The sequence below is a fragment of the Leptopilina heterotoma genome, unplaced genomic scaffold (genome assembly GCF_015476425.1).
Source record: "Leptopilina heterotoma isolate Lh14 unplaced genomic scaffold, ASM1547642v1 Lhet_365, whole genome shotgun sequence".
Classification (NCBI taxonomy): Eukaryota; Metazoa; Arthropoda; class Insecta; order Hymenoptera; family Figitidae; genus Leptopilina; species Leptopilina heterotoma.
Genome location: NW_025111046.1, coordinates 1,135,604 through 1,152,948, shown reverse-complemented (window position 1 = coordinate 1,152,948; position 17,345 = coordinate 1,135,604). Strand labels below are relative to the sequence as shown.

The following is a 17,345-nucleotide window of genomic DNA, read 5'->3' as shown; positions in this document are numbered from 1 at the left end:
TGCCACAAAAATGTAATTTTGTTTTTCCCTGGCTTTTCCCTGATTTCCCTGACCAATTCTAATTTACTTGACTTTTCCCTGAATTCCCTGATCTGTGGCAACCCTGTAAAATATTCGTAATTGAGCTGCTAAAAAAATGTTCTTATATATTCTCTTCAGAGAAGCAAAATTCTTATTCTAAAAATATTTTAAAACATTTACTCACAGTAATTAAATAAATTGATAGGAAGGACTCACCACATTGTAGAAAATTGATTCCTGTCGGCATAATTTCCTCCCTGGATACAAGTTTTTCCAAAATCCTCCTGATATTTTCCCTGTTCGTTCGTTCAGCATTTAGTTTCACCCCAAATTCTGTTTGTCCTCTTTAGAATCAAATTTTCTTTACATGATATCTGTCCTTATTCTTCACGCATACTCTAAATTTTCTGGCCTATTAAAACAAAAAAAAATTATTTTTGTATCGAATTATATCAATAGAATTTCAAACAATGAAATAGCTGAAACATTTTTTAAAAATTCACGCTACAATGCTGCAACAATGACAACTTATTGTTTATTAAAGGGATTATAGGTTATGTTGAAACTAAAAAATCTCAAACAAAAATACCATGCATAAAAAATATCTATATTTTGAAAAGAATAGTAATAACTTAACAAATGTATGAAGAAATTAATATATTAAATTATATTTGATAAAACTTACCAATATCGTAAACGATAAGGACCATGAGCAGTCATCACGTTGTCCGCATTCACAGAGAGTTCAATCTATCAGAATTATTGAATCTCCACAATTATATCTACAGAAATACTCTGTCGTTATTAATGAACTTTCGATATTTCGGTTAAAAATGAGAAAAATTCATTGAAAAAACATATTTTTAATGAAAAATCTTTGAAGAAAGACGGTTAAACCCTAGGTGAATGCGCAAAGCAAGTGACGCGTTTGTACTTGTAAAGTCATTGTTGCCAACGTTGAAAAAATTAAAATAAATATGGCGCCAGATTTTGAAAGGAAATTTATTGCAACTTTGTGCATTATTTAATTTTTAATATTAATATAACTTTTTAAAGCATGTAAAAGACAAAACTAAAAAAATTTATAAAAATTTTTATTTTATATTAAAGAAAATTTCAAATGTTTCACTCCATGACGTACCTAACCTTAAAATGAACTAACCATTTCAACAAGTTATGCATAAACTTTCTCATCGAAAAACTATTCTTGCAATATAACAGAAAATAGAGTATTTCACAGTCTTTATGGAAATGTTCCTGTTTGAACCATAAGATCGACTTCCGTTTTGTATGTCGAGCGGGAGACACGTTTTTCTAAGTTTTGTTCGTTTAATTGTTGATTACTTAGTATTAACTTTATTGTATTGAATTGTGCTTATATAAATACATCCTTAGGATCGTACTAAGGAAATAATATGTGTTCATAAAGAGGAATAAAATCCTTAATAGTTAACACACGAAGACTAATCCTCCAAATACTTCTTGGATCAAACATAACCTCATCTCGCCACGTGGATTGCTGAAAATCGAGACACCTGGCTGGACAAATTAACAGGTCTCCGTTCCACCAAGAAGAATATCACCATCAACTGATATTAGGATTAACCCTAAATTACAACAGAACTACATAAGGTCAATCTACGTCCACCTATTTTTACATACATTACATATCAAAGCGACAGAAATTGCCTTCAGCTCCTTTTACACATATTCCTTACGATATATATGCAATTTAATCGTTTTGTTTTTTGAGTACGTTTAGTCTGTTTGAGATTGCTGTTACAAAAAGATGATTCAATAAGCTGCATTGGATTGTGGCGGTCGGTCAAATGTATGTATTGCTTGTCAATTTCCTTTTCTGTATTTTTATTTTTGATCTTGTGAAGTAAATTGTTTGGCAGAGTTGCACTCGGTGCTGTTTTGGTAGAGAGCTGAGGCTAATCGGAGTTGATTCCTCATTTCAATTTGTTTCTTTCATAGGGAAAGTGAGAGGAGGGTGAGGAGTAGAGGAGAGAGAGTAAAGCAAGCAAACAGATAGATACTGTTTAGTTTGTGGTTCTTATATGCAGACTGAACTTATTTTTTTTGTTTATTTAAATATTTCTCTTTTTCTAAAATTTACTTATTCTCGTCAGGTACTGAGATGTCTAACCAACCTGCTTGTTCGCGCGGAGTGCTCACCTCGGGTGGAGAAAGCGTACTTCCAGAACGAGACCAACAGGAAGGACTGTCGTCCTCATTAGTCTCGATTGATGACGGTGAAATACACGGTGATCTTTCCGGCATCCCCGAACCAACGCCTGGTCAAATATACGCTACATCAACTCCAGCTAAGAACCTAGATTTGCTTACCGGTATGAACATAACTCAATTCCCTGATATGTCCTCATCCCAAACACCCAAGCGCAAAAGAGTGAATCCTTCCCCCACCACTAATGCTCCCACACAGCACAATGATTCTGGCGAGTCGCTGAAGCAGACTGCTAAGAGGGCCAATAATATGGTGATGCTTGGTGATTTTGCCCATTCAGTGGGTGAACACTCAAAAACGATCTCTGACACGCCTACCATTATCGCGTCCCCCTCCATCCATGCTGGGCCTGACGAGGCATTGGTTACCCTTGCTGATCCTGCAGCCAACACCGTGAACTCGAACGAATACATTGTCTATGAGGAATCAGACCTGAATTGGCATAGCACTGGTACTATGTCCCTCTATACAGCCTTCAGTGCATCTCCCTTTGTTGTTTTCATTGAAAGTACGGTGTCGGGATTAAATCTCGGCAAGTTAGACCCTATCAAGGTCATTGATCTCCTTACTCCAATTGTCTCTGGGGGTAAACAAGTCTCACGAACCGGCATAAACCAGATTAAGGTCGAGTGTGAGCATTTTCAAAGTGCCAATGACCTAGTTTCCTCCGCCGCCCTTAGAAATGGTGGTTATAGGATGTTCATTCCTGACACCTTTCTCTATAAACGGGGTTTTACTGACTGGTTTCCTCCTGAGCGTTCGGTCAGGGATATAGTCAGAGTCAGTTCTCCTGAGGAATTGAAGAACATAACCTGTATTAAAAGGCTGGTGCGACCACCAAACATTATTACCAACAGAGTTGAGTTCTCCTTCAACAGTCTCACTGTCCCAAGATTCATCACAGTCGGAGGTTTCTCAATCCAAATCACCCCGGTGATTCAAAGACCCCGTAGATGCTTTAGGTGCCAGAGGTTCTGTCACACCAAGAACCAATGCAGGTCTACCTACCCCTCATGTGAGCATTGCTCAGGTAGACACCTCACAGACTTGTGTCCTTATAAAGAACTGCCACCATGCTGTAAGAATTGTAAGAGAGAACATGTCGCCTCATCGAACCTGTGCCCCATCTTTAAGATGGAGTTCGGGATCTTGAAATTGAGATATACAACAAATTGCAATCGCTCTGAGGCAAAGGCGATGTTTTTTGCGGAAAATCCAGATCTTGATGGAGTCATTCATTCTAGGAATGACTCCCTCATAGTTGCCCCCCCTCTCCCTGATGGACTTGTTGAACCTGAACCCACATATGCTGCTTCGGATAAGGCTGACCCTCGAGGGGAGGAACTCCCTTCTACCTCTCAACAAAAGACATTAAATCTCTCTTCCTTAAAATTGAATCTTCCACCGTGCACAACGGAACAACTCACTGCAGTAGATACACTAATTGCTTTAAATAGATCGAACTCTGATTTACTAGGAACTATACAAGAAAATCTGGCCTCTCCTATCTCTCAGTTGAGATCACTCGAGGATGAGTTAAACGAATACCTCAACCACTGAGGATCGTGGAGTAATGATGATCAGTATTGAGGGATCATAATTAATTTCAAATAACTTGTGTTGTTTATTGGAAAAGGGAACAATGAGAAAATTTGGTCTTTTTATATCCTTAAATTGCATGGTACTATTACTTTTTCTTTTTAACTGCATGTCCTTATCTTAGTTTCATATGAATGCACTCCCAATATAATTGGGTGGTTGGTTTGTTACATTTTTTTTCTTTTCTGTACGTTTGTTTCTGTTGTTCTCTCCCTTTTTTTATTGTTTTTGCGTTCTACTTACTAATTAATTTTGTCCTGAATGAATGAAGGATTGCATGTTTCTAATTTCCGACTGCCACAACAGTCCTTGATTTGAGTCATAATACACTCACGTAAAACGCCTAAACTTATATTTTCTGATTAAGAAAAATAAATAAATAAACAAAAATTTTTTAAAAATTAAAAAATAAATAAATAAATAAATTAAAAGGAAGGAGGAAGGAAGGAGGAGGAAAAAAAGAAAAAAAAAACAAAACCGTTTTTTGTTCTTGGTGTAAGGTTTTTGATTAGTGTTGTTCTCTGATTTTTCTTTTTTCTTTTTTTTTCTCTTCTTTTTTTTGGAAAGAAGGGAGAAAAGTTTGAGCCGTTTATTGTTGTAAAGGGGATGGAAGTAAGAGAAAGAAAATTTAGGCTACTTAATTGTTATACTTCTCCTTTTAATTTTATTTTTAGTTAATTCTGTTCTTCCCTCCTTGTTTATTTTTGTCTTGGTTTGTGTTTCATCCCCATTTCTTTGCTTATTTGAGCATCCTTGGTCTCTTCCATCCTAAGTCGTTGCTTACTACTAAATATTACATTCTTACAAATTATATGAGTTAAGCTTTTATTTTTGTCTATTTTCATTGATAGGATGTCCTCTGCTGTCGGCCGTAGAGGCCTGCGTTATGGTAACTGGAATGCACACAGTGTCCTGAATAAGAAACCAGAAATCGAGTCATTGCTTCACACCCACAAGTTAGACATACTAATAGTTACAGAAACCTGGCTCACGAATAAGGTCCCAGTGTGGCAAATTAGAGGCTATCTCACCTTCCGTCATGATCGAAGGAGTGATCACCCGGGGGGTGGGGTGATGATTTTGGTTAAACAGGACCTAGCTGTTTCCCCTATTATAATTTCAAACTTAACACAGAGACATCTTGATTGTGTGGGAATAAATATCATCACAACCCAATTCAAAGTCCAAATCCTGGGAATATATGCACCCCCAAACATTAAAGTTCCAATGAAACAATGGATCGATCTTATCGAGAACTGTTCTTCTCAACATCCGATTATCTTTCTGGGTGATTTTAATGCACATTCTTGGACCTGGGGTTCCCCCTATTGCAACTTGAGGGGCAACGATCTCACCCAGTTAATTGAAGATTACGATCTGGTTCCGCTGAATGACTCTCTTCCAACTTTTGTTGGTGGTGATGGCAGGAACAGTAGTAATATCGACCTGATTTTCGTCTCCTCGCGGTTGTGTCAGTTTTCCCGCTTTGAGGTGGTTGAGGAGACTTACTCCTCGGATCACTACCTGATTGTTGCTGATCTGGATCTTCTCCCTAAATACATCAAATCCACAACTAATCGACTTAACCTTAAAAAAGTAGACTGGACCGAATTTTGCTCTCGGATTGATTCTTCCGTCGAGACCTTCGAATACAGTCTCAATGAAAACAATCAACCTCTAGAAACCTATAAACTATTTATAGAAAAGATAATTCAGTGTTTGACGGACTCGGGGGCATACTTTCCTTCACGCTTGAGGGGCACACGTAAGTCTCAACCCCTGTGGTGGGATGAAGAGTGTGACCAGGCTCTGGTACGGAGGAGGGTTGCCAGGAAGGAGTTCATTCGGCTTCAGACAAACACCAATCGTTTGAGATTTAACGAAATAGATAATGAGGTTAAGTGGTTTCTTAGAAATAAAAAGAAAGTTGCCTTTGTTGAATTTTGTAATAACATCAGCCCTACAATGGGAATGAGTCATATATGGTCCAAGGTCAAAGCATTTGCTACGGCCACCCAACCCCTGAGAACGGGGATTTCTACTGACCCTAACTCTGAAATTTTTATAAAATTACAGAATGACCTTGTCCAGGAGGAAGTCCTACCAACACTGCTCCCACTGCTTACTAACTTTAACGGCGACTCTCTGATCAATAATCCTTTTTCTAAAATTGAATTTCACAATGCTATAAACAGCATTAAAAAAAATACCTCACCCGGCCCAGATTCTATCACATATGATATCCTAAAAAAACTTCCGCTTAAAGCTAAACAATTCCTACTATCGCTTTTCAATATATTTTTTACTAAATCAATATTCCCGGAATCATGGAGAGATACTAGAGTAGTCTTCTTGCCCAAACCTCAGGGAAAGGGTTATCGCCCCATTTCTCTCACATCAAATGTCTGCAAACTTTTTGAAAAAATTATTCAGAAGAGACTCGAACATCATGTCGAATTTTACGATGGGATTCCTATGAATCAGTTTGGATTTAGGAGGGGAAGGTCGACGACGGACTGCGTTTCGGTCTTTGTAACTGATGTTACTAAGGGTTTTACTAACCGAGAACATACATTCGCATTAGCGGTCGACTTAAAGGGAGCATTTTCTAATATCCTTCCACAATCTATTTATAATAGATTAATGGAACTGGGAACTCCTGCAAGAATAATCAATTTTATCTCTTTTATTATTACGGCTAAACATTTATACTTTGATTCCGAAAGTGAAAAATCTAGAGATTCTTTTATTGGTGTACCACAAGGTGGAGTTTTGTCCCCGTTGTTATTTAATCTGTCGTTGAGCAGGATTGGTGAGGTTGTTCCTGGTGCAGTCAAGTGGTTGATGTTTGCTGATGACCTACTTCTGTACATCACATCTAAGGATCTCCAATCCTCCCTCCGTCTCCTGGAAAAAACTATTTTGGATTTGACACCTTGGCTCGCAGAAGTGGGCCTGTCCATATCCCCGGGAAAGTCCCAGCTGACTATCTTCACAAGATCAAATGAGAATTTCGAAAATTGTTTTATTGAAATCGAAAATTCCACGGTCACAGCACAATCTGAATTGACTTACTTGGGTATAATTCTGGACAGAAAACTCGGTTGGCAGAAACACGTAAGGGAAATTTCGCAGAAGGCGACCAAAACGCTTAATGTAATCAAATCAATGTCTAGGATCTCTTGGGGGGCGAGCCCGTCATCACTGCTCACCGTATTCAAGGGGTTAACTCGCTCACATCTTGAATGGGGTAGCCAGTTCTTTGCCGAGTCGGCCCAGAATGGTCTGAGGTCTTTAGATCGGATCCAAAATCAGGCCTTGCGAACTATTCTCGGTTGCATGAGGTCAACACCGATTGGAATACTCCTTTCTGAGGCTAATATCCCACCACTATCTTTGCGAAGATCTCTTATCAACAGGCGTCATATGATCCGCAATCTGTCCTGGACTTTAAATCCACTCTTCACAAAATTACAATGTTTACAAAATAGAATCAACCTGAACAACCAAAATTCTAATCCCTCTCCAATAATTCGACTGCCTCTGTTGACGGCGTTTGGGGATGTATCCCAGATTATGAGTAGGTGCGGCAGGATCAAAAAGCCCTCCCTCCGATTTGAGATGACCTGGAACGATCTCATTAGAGATGTTGATGTCGACCTCCAGATTGGTCTGGAGATCAAATCACATGTCTCGCCGGCACAGGCCTTTTCTGAATTGCTTCTGGCCAAGTACGAGGATTTCACTGACATTTATACCGATGGATCACATGATCCAGTTAAGAGCACTTCGGGTGCTAGCTTTGTCATTCCAAAACTAAATATAAATTTCAGTGTTCGTTTGAGCGGTCTCATGCTGATAGATACATGCGAGCTTTATGCTATCCTCTCAGCCGTTAAGGAGGCTGTCCAACAGAACCTGGACAATATACTGATTATTTCTGACTCACAGAATGCCCTCAATGAAATTAAATATCGTTTCATTAACCCCTCGCCACACCCTTTACTAAAGAGAATCATGAAGGAGATCAATGCCCTTCTGGATAGAGGCAGTTTAGTCTCGTTCATTTGGATCCCCTCTCACTCGGGTATCCGGGGCAACGAACTTGCTGATGGTTGGGCTCGTAATGCCCTATCCCTCCCCTTTGGTAATCTTCAGGGTGGCCCTCCTGGCGATCTTCTTCGGCTGATTGGCAGGGATTATGAACATTGGCTGAATCTCACATGGCCCTATTCCTTCTCCACTCCTCTAACAAATAAATACTTTAATCACATCACAGTTAAAACAAAAAGGCCTTGGTTCCGGGGTGTCGAGACATCAAGGAGAAATATCAATACTATAACTCGACTACGTACTTCGCACATCTGCACGGGAGAGCACTTCGCCCGAATGGGATGGACCTTACCTCTGGAGTGCCCTTGTGGCAATGACTTTAAATCGTTAATTCATTTATTTAAAAACTGTCCTTTGCTCTCTGCTCAGAGGCCAGCCCTCGAGGCATTTCTGTTGAAAAGGTTGCCACAATTCAATTTTGATGAGTTTAATATTGACCAACTAATTTTCAATCCAGATCTTGAAATAACAGTTAATATCGGTAAATTCTTTTCGAGTGGGAACATGATTATATGATATAAATTTCAAAGATATCTGATTTCAAATAAATTAAAATTTAAAATTGTAATTAGTTTTGGACTTTCTGGATGGGCTCTTTAATTGAAGCGAGTTGAATTGTATACTTAAAATTCCTATAACTTTTTCCTCTCACTATGGCAGTCGACTAGAATAATAGTAATGCTCGCTTTGGATTCCTGAATTAATTTTCATCGCAAAATACCTTACAACAATGGATATATCTTACTGATCTATAATTGTGCCAACAGAAATTTTGTTTCCTTTTTTTTTAAAAAAGAAAAGAATTAAAAACGCACAAACCTCGCGCCACTACTATCATTGGCGTCAACAACAGAAGGACGCACACACGCCTCCTCAACCAACCAACACTAGTCATAACGGATCTAATGGAAATCACTGGCCGATGTATGGGTCGCAGCTAACGGCTCTGTAATAGTCGTCAATCGAGTAATCGCTTACTACAAGCCTGACTAACTTTGGACTGAAATAAAACTAACTACTAGGACAATTCTAATATAAAAACTCCGGATTAATACGTTCAATTATTAATCAATTAATAGTACTGGCTATTTGTATATACAAGAGGCCATTTAAACAAAAGAAGAAGAATAACAGAAAATAATTATAGGTAGAATGGCCCTGTCGGAAGAATAGACTGAAATAGACTGAAATTGTACTGGGCTCAGTACAATTTCAGTCTGATTTTTTTTTAATGTTTCGGTAGACATTTTTAAAGTCCTTTAACAATAGTTTAAAATGTAGGTTTTGTCAACAAACCATTGTTAACAGTCTGGAAGTGAAAATAAAAAAGGATAACAAAATTTTCAATGAAATTCCCGTTAAGTTTTAAACTTATATTGCAACCCCTGCTTTAACAATAGACCCGAAAGCCTATTGTTGTATGGGATTATAATTTTATGATTTAAAAAGTTTACAATTTAAATAACACAATTTTTAAAACCAAAAAATTTAAATCTGTGGTGCTTTATGATTACAAATATCTAAAATTCATTATAAAAAATTATTATTTAAAAAAGTTATGAACTATCTCGCGAACTCTAATTGTTACGTAAAAACAGATATTATTTTTGAATTTAGATTCACATGAACATTTAGCATATATTATAATTACTTGCGAAGAATCTGAGTTCATGAAAAACAAATATAATGTTGAAGTATAAATAAAAATTATTTTTAACATTGACAAAGAAATATTCGTCCTTCAACTTAATGACGGTTAGGCCATAAACACCACCTATAGCGACCCTTTTGCAGGTAATTTTTCCCAGTACAATATTCAGTGCTAAAACGCAGCAAATTTTGACTGAAATAGACTGAGCTCTCAGTACTAATTCCCCAGTACAATTTCAGTCTATTCTTCCGGCAGGGGGAACAATATTTTTAACACAGATTCATTAAATCAGAACAATTTCTATATAATTTTTAATGCTATTTCATTGCTAATGCTCACTGAACGACATTGAGCTAAATCATTGTTATTCATATCTGTATGGACTATTTTGACCCAATATTTTATAATTAATCATTCTTGCAACAATTATTTACAAGAATTAACAAATATTTAGTAAGAAAAATGATAAAATGAATAAGATTCTTACCATTTTGAAGAGTGTGCAGTGTGGAGAGAGAGGTGAGGCGGCAATTTTCATCTTCCCAATGAGAGTACAGTCCCTTTTAAAAATTTTTAACCGTTATTACGTAATGTAATAATTTTTATTAAAATTTCTAATAATAATTGAATTTATTCTTTAAAATAATAATTGTATTGAAAATAATTGAATTCCTATAGAGAGAATTTTATTATTGTTGAAAATAAATTCAAAAATTCTGGCAAAAGAATTTTAATTTTCGAAAATAATTAAATTGTTTCTAGAAGAATTTTCTTAAATTTAAGAAAATAATAAATATTAATAATTAATTAGTGTGTTTAAATTATTTATTGTTATTATTATATTTAATTACATTAAAACAGTTTTTAAATTTCGCGCCAAAATATTTATTATTTTATTTTAAGGTTAGTTTCCATTTTGTCCGCACTGAGCGCGCTGTGGTTTCATTGTAAACTTGACCTAATATCTTTTCTTGCAACTTGCATTTTGCAACTGTCCTTGTGTCCTGTCAAAGATTAAATTGTACACTCCAGCGGAATTACAGGTAAAACTAACAGTCGGAGTTTTTAAACAAAAATCTACCTTATTTCTTCATTCAAATTAATAAAATTCAACTAAAAATGTTTACCTATTGATAGGTAATTGAATTTTTGATCACTTTATCTTAACAATCAAGTGGAAAAGTAAAAAATGAATATTAAATTTTATGGTTATGTTTACTTCTGTTTCATTGTTGCCAATAGTATATTCTATATTTTTTCTATATGCACATAAGAGAAAATTGCTGGTTGTATTGTTCAGTGCATCGTACACAGTGTTTTTAGTGAGTGGGCAGCTGTAAATTGCGTTTGCGTGATAGACACGTTACGTTTTTACTACTAAAATTTTACTAATGTAAACTTTATGAATGTAAACTTGAATATTAATTACGTTCATATATAGAAATTCTCCTTATCGCGTGTGCACGCTTTTTTCTGGGTAAAATTTTACTTTTCCCATGCGCATTAATTGTGTTTTTTTCTCTCTCGTTCATGAAACTCATTTTTCTTTGGTGTTAAAATAATACAACACACTGTGAAATATCCAATAATTTTTAGTGTCAATTGGTGTTAAGTGAGAGAACCGTGTATATACGTTTCGGTGCGTTGTGAGAACAATATTTATATACGCTTTTCACTTGTGCTTCCGTTATCATTGTATTGGTCTCTACTTATTAAGGAAAAAAAATATCCAAGGATATCTTAACAGCAAAATAACAAAAGAGGAGAAAAAAAAGTAATTCTCGCAGATATACCTTTTTTTTCTATGACAGTTCATTTTATCGAAAAACATTGCACTTTAATTCCAAGACGTAGAATACGAATGGAAACTTTATTTTATTATTTTTTGAAAATAAAAATTGACTCTTTGACCTGTTTCAAAGCATTTATGCATTTTTTAAGAATGTCACAGGTTAAAAAAATTCTTTCCATACTGATAAATGACTTGAATAGTTTTTTTTAATAGGAAAATAAATAAGTTTATGGAATGAAAAAGAAATTTACTAAATATATAATATTGGTTTAGATATTGTTTATTGAAAATTGTATTTTTTGCTGAATTATAATAAATTTTTTTCTTCTAGAAAAAAAATATCGAGGAACATGAGTTTCTTTTAAGGTTATTTTTCTTGACCTACATTTGAAAATTTAGAATTCATTAAATCATGGTTATTAAGTATTAAAATAGAGAAATAATGCAACTGAAAGCTATTAGATCGATTTTCTTTTAATGAAAATATTCTAATTATTTTTCTGATATTTTTATTACATGTATGTTGGGGTAATTAATTTTTTTTTAATTTGTTTGCAGGTTTTAGCAGTTAATATTCTGCACCATGCTTGTATTTATATGTATGCCTTAAGTTTCTCAACTGCTGCAAAATGCCAGCAAAACAAAGGAAAATAGCCATTATGGGTTATAGATCTGTAGGTATGTTGATTTTCAGTCTATTTCTTTATTTTTTAAAATTAAAACATTTTTTTGGAGTTTAAACAAAACAAACTATTTTTATTCATCTATTGACTAATCAAAGAAACTTTTTTTTACAAGTTTTGAAGAATTAGATGAAAGAAAAAATCAGGAAATTGTAATAAAGAATTTAATTTTTCTGAATTAAATTTCTAATCATTTTCTAAAAAAGATGAATATAACAAAAAACGTATTTTTTTCAGGAAAATCTTCACTTAGTATACAGTTTGTCGAGGGACAGTTTGTGGACTCTTACGATCCCACTATTGAAAACAGTAAGAAGTACTTGTATCTTGCACGCAACTTCACTGATATATAATTCCACCGTTAGTATTTCCTGTAGACCCTGACAGGAATCGCGTTCTGAATCCTCTATTGTTAAAACAGTTTCATACCTTACTTTTTTTTGTTTGTTGATTACGTCAGAGGAGAACGTTTTCTAAGTCCTAACGTAATCGATAAAGATTTTTTTTATACAAGAAAATTCCTGAATGAAACTGAAAAATTTACAGGCCTCGGATAGTATTTTTAGATTTCTTTTAATAAAAGGTGACTTTTTCAACTTTTCTTCTGCATATTTTGAAAGGAAATAACATTTTTTGTGCGGTATATAAAATGCTACTTTATTCTGCTTATCATGTAGTGTAAAAAAATTATAAACAAATTTTTACCTGATGATTGGCTTTTTCTTGCAAGTTTTTTATAAGTGAATTTTAATGAAATTTTGAAAGATCAAATAAACGACATTTTTTTCTGTTTAAATATTTTCTAAAGAAGAAATACATTTGAAGAAATAGAATTTTTTTGAAGCTAAATTTGAAATATAAAGAATAATATAAATTTAATACTATTTAAAAATTAATTGTTTAATATAGAAAATCATACTTTTTAATTTATTTTTTTTACATTTTTATAAATTTCGACAGTTACATTTTTCTAACAAATTAAGGAAAATCATAAAATTTTATCTAATGTAGTGAAAAAATATTAAATTTCTCAAAAAAATCCATGAAGAGTTGTAATTTCAATTTCGATAATTAATTTAATTTTTATATTTAAATAATAAATTTAATTCTCTAAAAACTTTCTGAAAATTCGCAAAAATAATTGAATGTTTAATTAATTGTACCAGAAATTTTTTTATAAATAATTGAAATTCAAAATATTTTAAATTGGAATTTTAGATAATTTCAATTTTGACTAATTTTCATTAAAAATTCTAAAGAAATTTATTATTTGAAAAATTTGAATTCAACATTTGTTGAAATAAATAAATTTGGTTGAATAATTATTGAATCCTCAAAGAACTCTCCCAACATTATTTTAAAAAATGAATTAATTTATAGAAGAATTTTACTTAAAATTCTAGAAAATGATTCAATTTCGTAAGAGTTGTATTTACAATTTTTATAAATTATTAGATTTCAAAAAGTTTGAAATTTAGATTTTTGAAAATTATAATTAAAAATTGGGAAAGAATTCTTTTTTATGAATTTGTATTCAATTTTTTTGTTAAAATTACTTTAATCTTCAAATATATATTTTTAATACTTTTCGAATAATTTAAATTTTATAAAATTGAATTAAAAAACAAGAGGATTTTAGAATTATTTTTAAAATTTTAGTTAAAAGTTAAAGAAAATAATTTAAAATGAAATATTTTAAAATAATTTTCGAGAAGTTACAGTTGTAATTGTTAGAATAAATTAAATTTCAAAAAGTTTCAAACTAATTGAGATTTTTGAAAATAAAAATTTTAAAATATAATTAAAAATTCTGAAAAACATTATTTTTTTGAATTTGTATTCAAATTTTTTTGAAATTTTTTTAATTTTCAAATATGTATATTAAAAGTTTTCGACTAATCGAAATTTCATAAAATTGAATTAAAAAACAGGAGGATTTCAGAATTATTTAAAAAATTTAGTTTTCAACTTTCAGGGAAATAATTTAACTGAAATATTTTAAAATAATTTTGGAAAAGTTACAGTTGCAATTGTTAGAATAAATTAAATTTCAAAAAGTTTCAAACAAAAAACTTGTGAAAATTTCAATTAATGTAGAATTTCTGTAGTATTTTAATATTTATTTTTAAATATTATAAAACTTTTGAATCATTTTAGTTGAAAATTAAAAAAAAAATAATTAATTTTGAAAGACTTATAGTTGTAATTTATAGAAATAATTAAATTTCAGAAAGTATCAAATTGAAAGTGTTTAGAATTTAATTAATGGGAAAAGATAACAATAAATGTTTTTAACATATACATTTAACAAAATTATTCAAGTTTTAAATGATTTAATTTAGAAATTCTGAGAGAATCAGATTTTTTTTGAGAAAATTCAATTATAATTTTTAGAAATTTGAATTCCCAAAATTAATTAAAAAATTATCAAACAGTTAGAAATTTCGTCAAATTTTATTGAAATAAATTTTATTTTTTAACGAATTTTATTAAAATTTTGAAAAATAATGGTGCTTTTGAAGAAGAATATGTAAAATACGTAAAAGAAGTTTAAAAATAATTAATTTTTACAAAAAAAGTAGAATTGAAGTTAATATTGAGATAAAAGAAAAAGGTAAAACACGATTTTTTCGACTTTTTTTTACCCTTTCTATTCGATCCGAGGTCTGAATTAATTGCAATCAAATTTTTAAAATTTTATTAATTTATTTGCTATCAATTTTTATTTATTTTTAATTAATTTTAAGTTTATTTTTTCTACTTCTGCTTTTTTTCTCTTTTTGCATTTGCATGAAAACTAGTAAAATTTATCAAAAAATTGTTCATTGTTGTGATAATTTTAATGATATCTGCTTTAAATTATGAATAATAAATTAATTTCTTTTTCTATAAATTGCCAAGAAAAATGATTTTACCCTGAACATTGAGTATATTGAGTTGTGATAAATAAATGTTTTTTACAGCTTTTACAAAGACCACACGTGTCAATAGTCAAGATTATGAAGTTAAACTGGTCGATACAGCCGGTCAAGATGAGTACAGTATATTTCCCACTCAGTACTCGATGGACATTCATGGCTACGTTCTAGTATATAGTATAACTAGTGCAAAAAGTTTCGAAGTTGTGCAAATCATTTATGATAAATTACTAGATATTACAGGCAAAGTCCAGTGAGTGTATTTCTTTTCTCAATCTTCAATTTCATTATATTTTCAATTATTTTTTATTATTTTGATTTGTATTCGAGAAATGTAATTTTAATTGTCCAGCAATTAATTTTAATAATTGATCTTTTTGCAGTGTACCTATCGTATTGGTAGGAAACAAAACTGATCTTTATGTAGATCGAATGGTCACTACTGAACAAGGAAAACGCTTGGCCGATTCGTGGCGTGCTGTATTTCTCGAAACTAGTGCTAAACAAAATGAGGTACGTTTAATTAATGTGATAGAAATATATTAAAGTTTAGAATTTTTTCCTTATTAATACAACTAGAATTTTTTTTAATGTTTCAAACATTCTGAACGTATAAACGAAATATTTTTTTATTGTATTTTCATAAATTACCCACAAAAAAATAAAAATTCAAAACTAATGTATTTTTTTAAGTACATGATTCAATATTTTTTATAGTAAAATTTAAAATTAAAAAAAATAATTTCGTCCATTACGTTCAGAACTTTAGGGACATTTTTAAAAAAATAATATAATATTATTTTATAATAAAATTCGAATTTTTAGATAACAAAAAGATGATTACAAAAATATCTTTTCTTTCAGTCTGTTGCTGATATATTTCACACATTATTGACAGAAATTGAAAAAGCAGATGGTAATGTCCAAGAGACAAAAAATTGCATTATTTCTTAAATAAAGAAAAAAAAGAGAAAAAAAATGCGTTTGTGAATAATTTATTTCACATATTTAGAAAATATCGGATAAATTTTACGGAAAAGGGAACTACAAAAAAATGTCCTTTTTTTACAATTAATTTTTAATTTGAAATATTTTTTTTCTTTTGGAAGGTATACATTATATATCAAAAAAACAAAATATGCAAAGAATGAAAAATTTAATTTCTTATTTTTAAAAGCATCAAGCGATATATCTTTTTACAAAGTGTAATTTTTTTAAGTATAGTTTTTTTAATATAAAGGTAAAAATGGATTAACGCATAAAGGAAGAAGCAACACAAAAAAAAATAAATCTTAAAATACATTATTGTTGAATGATCATTTTTAAAACAGGACTTACTCGTTTGTATATTTTTAACAGAAGACATTGAAAAAAAAAAAATTTTTGCGTGACGCATCATTTTAATATTCTTTATCACACGGTATGCTGTATGTACACTGAATGCAATTGAAAAAAAACTGTAAATACGAAAAAAAGATTCTGACGTCAAATGAAAACGTTCAGGATATATAAAAGAATCATAAAATAAACAAAAAAGGTTTAAGTTGAAACTCTGTCTATTTTTTCAAAGAAAAAACAATTTCAATAATTTATTTATACTTGAGGGTTCCCACGAAAATTTGATTTTCTTTTTCCATGATTTCGGGGCAGAATTTTTACTTTTTCCCTGGCCCTAAAAATTATTCTGCTCCACTCTAAAAATGGTTAGATAGAAAAAAATTATTATTTTTCCATAGGAATTAAGATTTAAAAAATAAAAAATTGTTATAAAACATGAAGAAATCGATGCGATTCGAAGAAATCGAATGAAGAATCGACTCGGAGCAATCGATATCTTCATGTTTCATAAATATTATTAAAAATGACCGACTGATAAAATCATTATTTTATATTATAAGAATATTGTTACTGAAACTTATTTAAAATTACTTTTATCACTTCAATTCAATTATTGTTTTCCAGAAGTTTTAACTAAAATTCTTCTTTATAAATTAATTATTTCTAATAATTTTTGAAAAATTTCTTTGAAAATTTTCAAATTCTTTTGTTTACAATTTAATTTTACGAAATTTCATCGATTATTCGGAAATTCTTCAATCAAATATATATTAGAAAATAAAAACATCAAATAAATAAAAAAAAATTCAATTAAACTTTTTCAAAAAAATTTAAACTACACACAATTTTTAATTAAGTATAAAAAACTCAAGCATTCAAAAATTATATTTTGAAACCTTTTGAAAATTCAATTATTTCTAAAATTTCACGCTATCATACTTTCTCTCTAAATTTTAATTTGTAAAAATGTTTACTAATT

General features: G+C 31.2%; 2 protein-coding genes across 5 annotated transcripts; both read left to right on the top strand.

The window, feature by feature from the left end:
• The first annotated feature begins 1,335 nt into the window (after nucleotides 1–1,335).
• On the top strand, nucleotides 1,336–4,222 carry LOC122505707. Of its 2 annotated transcripts, none has more exons than XM_043617492.1 (2): nucleotides 1,336–1,653; nucleotides 2,157–4,222. In XM_043617492.1, exon 2 carries the CDS (start codon nucleotides 2,165–2,167, stop codon nucleotides 3,830–3,832), a length of 1,668 nt encoding a protein of 555 aa, XP_043473427.1. In that variant the 5' UTR covers nucleotides 1,336–1,653; nucleotides 2,157–2,164; the 3' UTR covers nucleotides 3,833–4,222. The 2 variants fall into 2 exon arrangements, with proteins under 2 accessions (XP_043473427.1, XP_043473426.1); XM_043617491.1 differs by having other exon boundaries at nucleotides 1,336–1,852.
• A 6,332-nt stretch (nucleotides 4,223–10,554) lies between these two features.
• LOC122505708 (GTP-binding protein Rheb homolog) lies at nucleotides 10,555–16,578 on the top strand. 3 transcript variants are annotated; one of them, XM_043617493.1, is made up of 6 exons: nucleotides 10,555–10,678; nucleotides 11,986–12,105; nucleotides 12,348–12,419; nucleotides 15,074–15,281; nucleotides 15,412–15,541; nucleotides 15,893–16,578. In XM_043617493.1, the coding sequence occupies exons 2-6, from the start codon at nucleotides 12,057–12,059 to the stop codon at nucleotides 15,980–15,982; spliced, it is 549 nt and encodes a 182-aa protein (XP_043473428.1). In that variant the 5' UTR covers nucleotides 10,555–10,678; nucleotides 11,986–12,056; the 3' UTR covers nucleotides 15,983–16,578. The 3 variants fall into 3 exon arrangements, with proteins under 3 accessions (XP_043473428.1, XP_043473431.1, XP_043473430.1); XM_043617496.1 differs by having other exon boundaries at nucleotides 10,662–10,772; XM_043617495.1 differs by lacking the exon at nucleotides 10,555–10,678 and adding an exon at nucleotides 10,891–11,409.
• Nucleotides 16,579–17,345: the final 767 nt, after the last annotated feature.

Excerpts from the sequence above, each read along its gene's own strand:
- LOC122505707 (XM_043617492.1), top strand. The coding sequence starts at position 2,165 with ATGTCTAACCAACCTGCTTGTTCGCGCGGAGTGCTCACCTCGGGTGGA.
- LOC122505708 (XM_043617493.1), top strand. The coding sequence starts at position 12,057 with ATGCCAGCAAAACAAAGGAAAATAGCCATTATGGGTTATAGATCTGTA. Across the intron at positions 12,106-12,347 it reads TATGGGTTATAGATCTGTAG|GAAAATCTTCACTTAGTATA; the intron begins GTATGTTGATTT and ends TATTTTTTTCAG. Across the intron at positions 15,542-15,892 it reads CTAGTGCTAAACAAAATGAG|TCTGTTGCTGATATATTTCA; the intron begins GTACGTTTAATT and ends CTTTTCTTTCAG.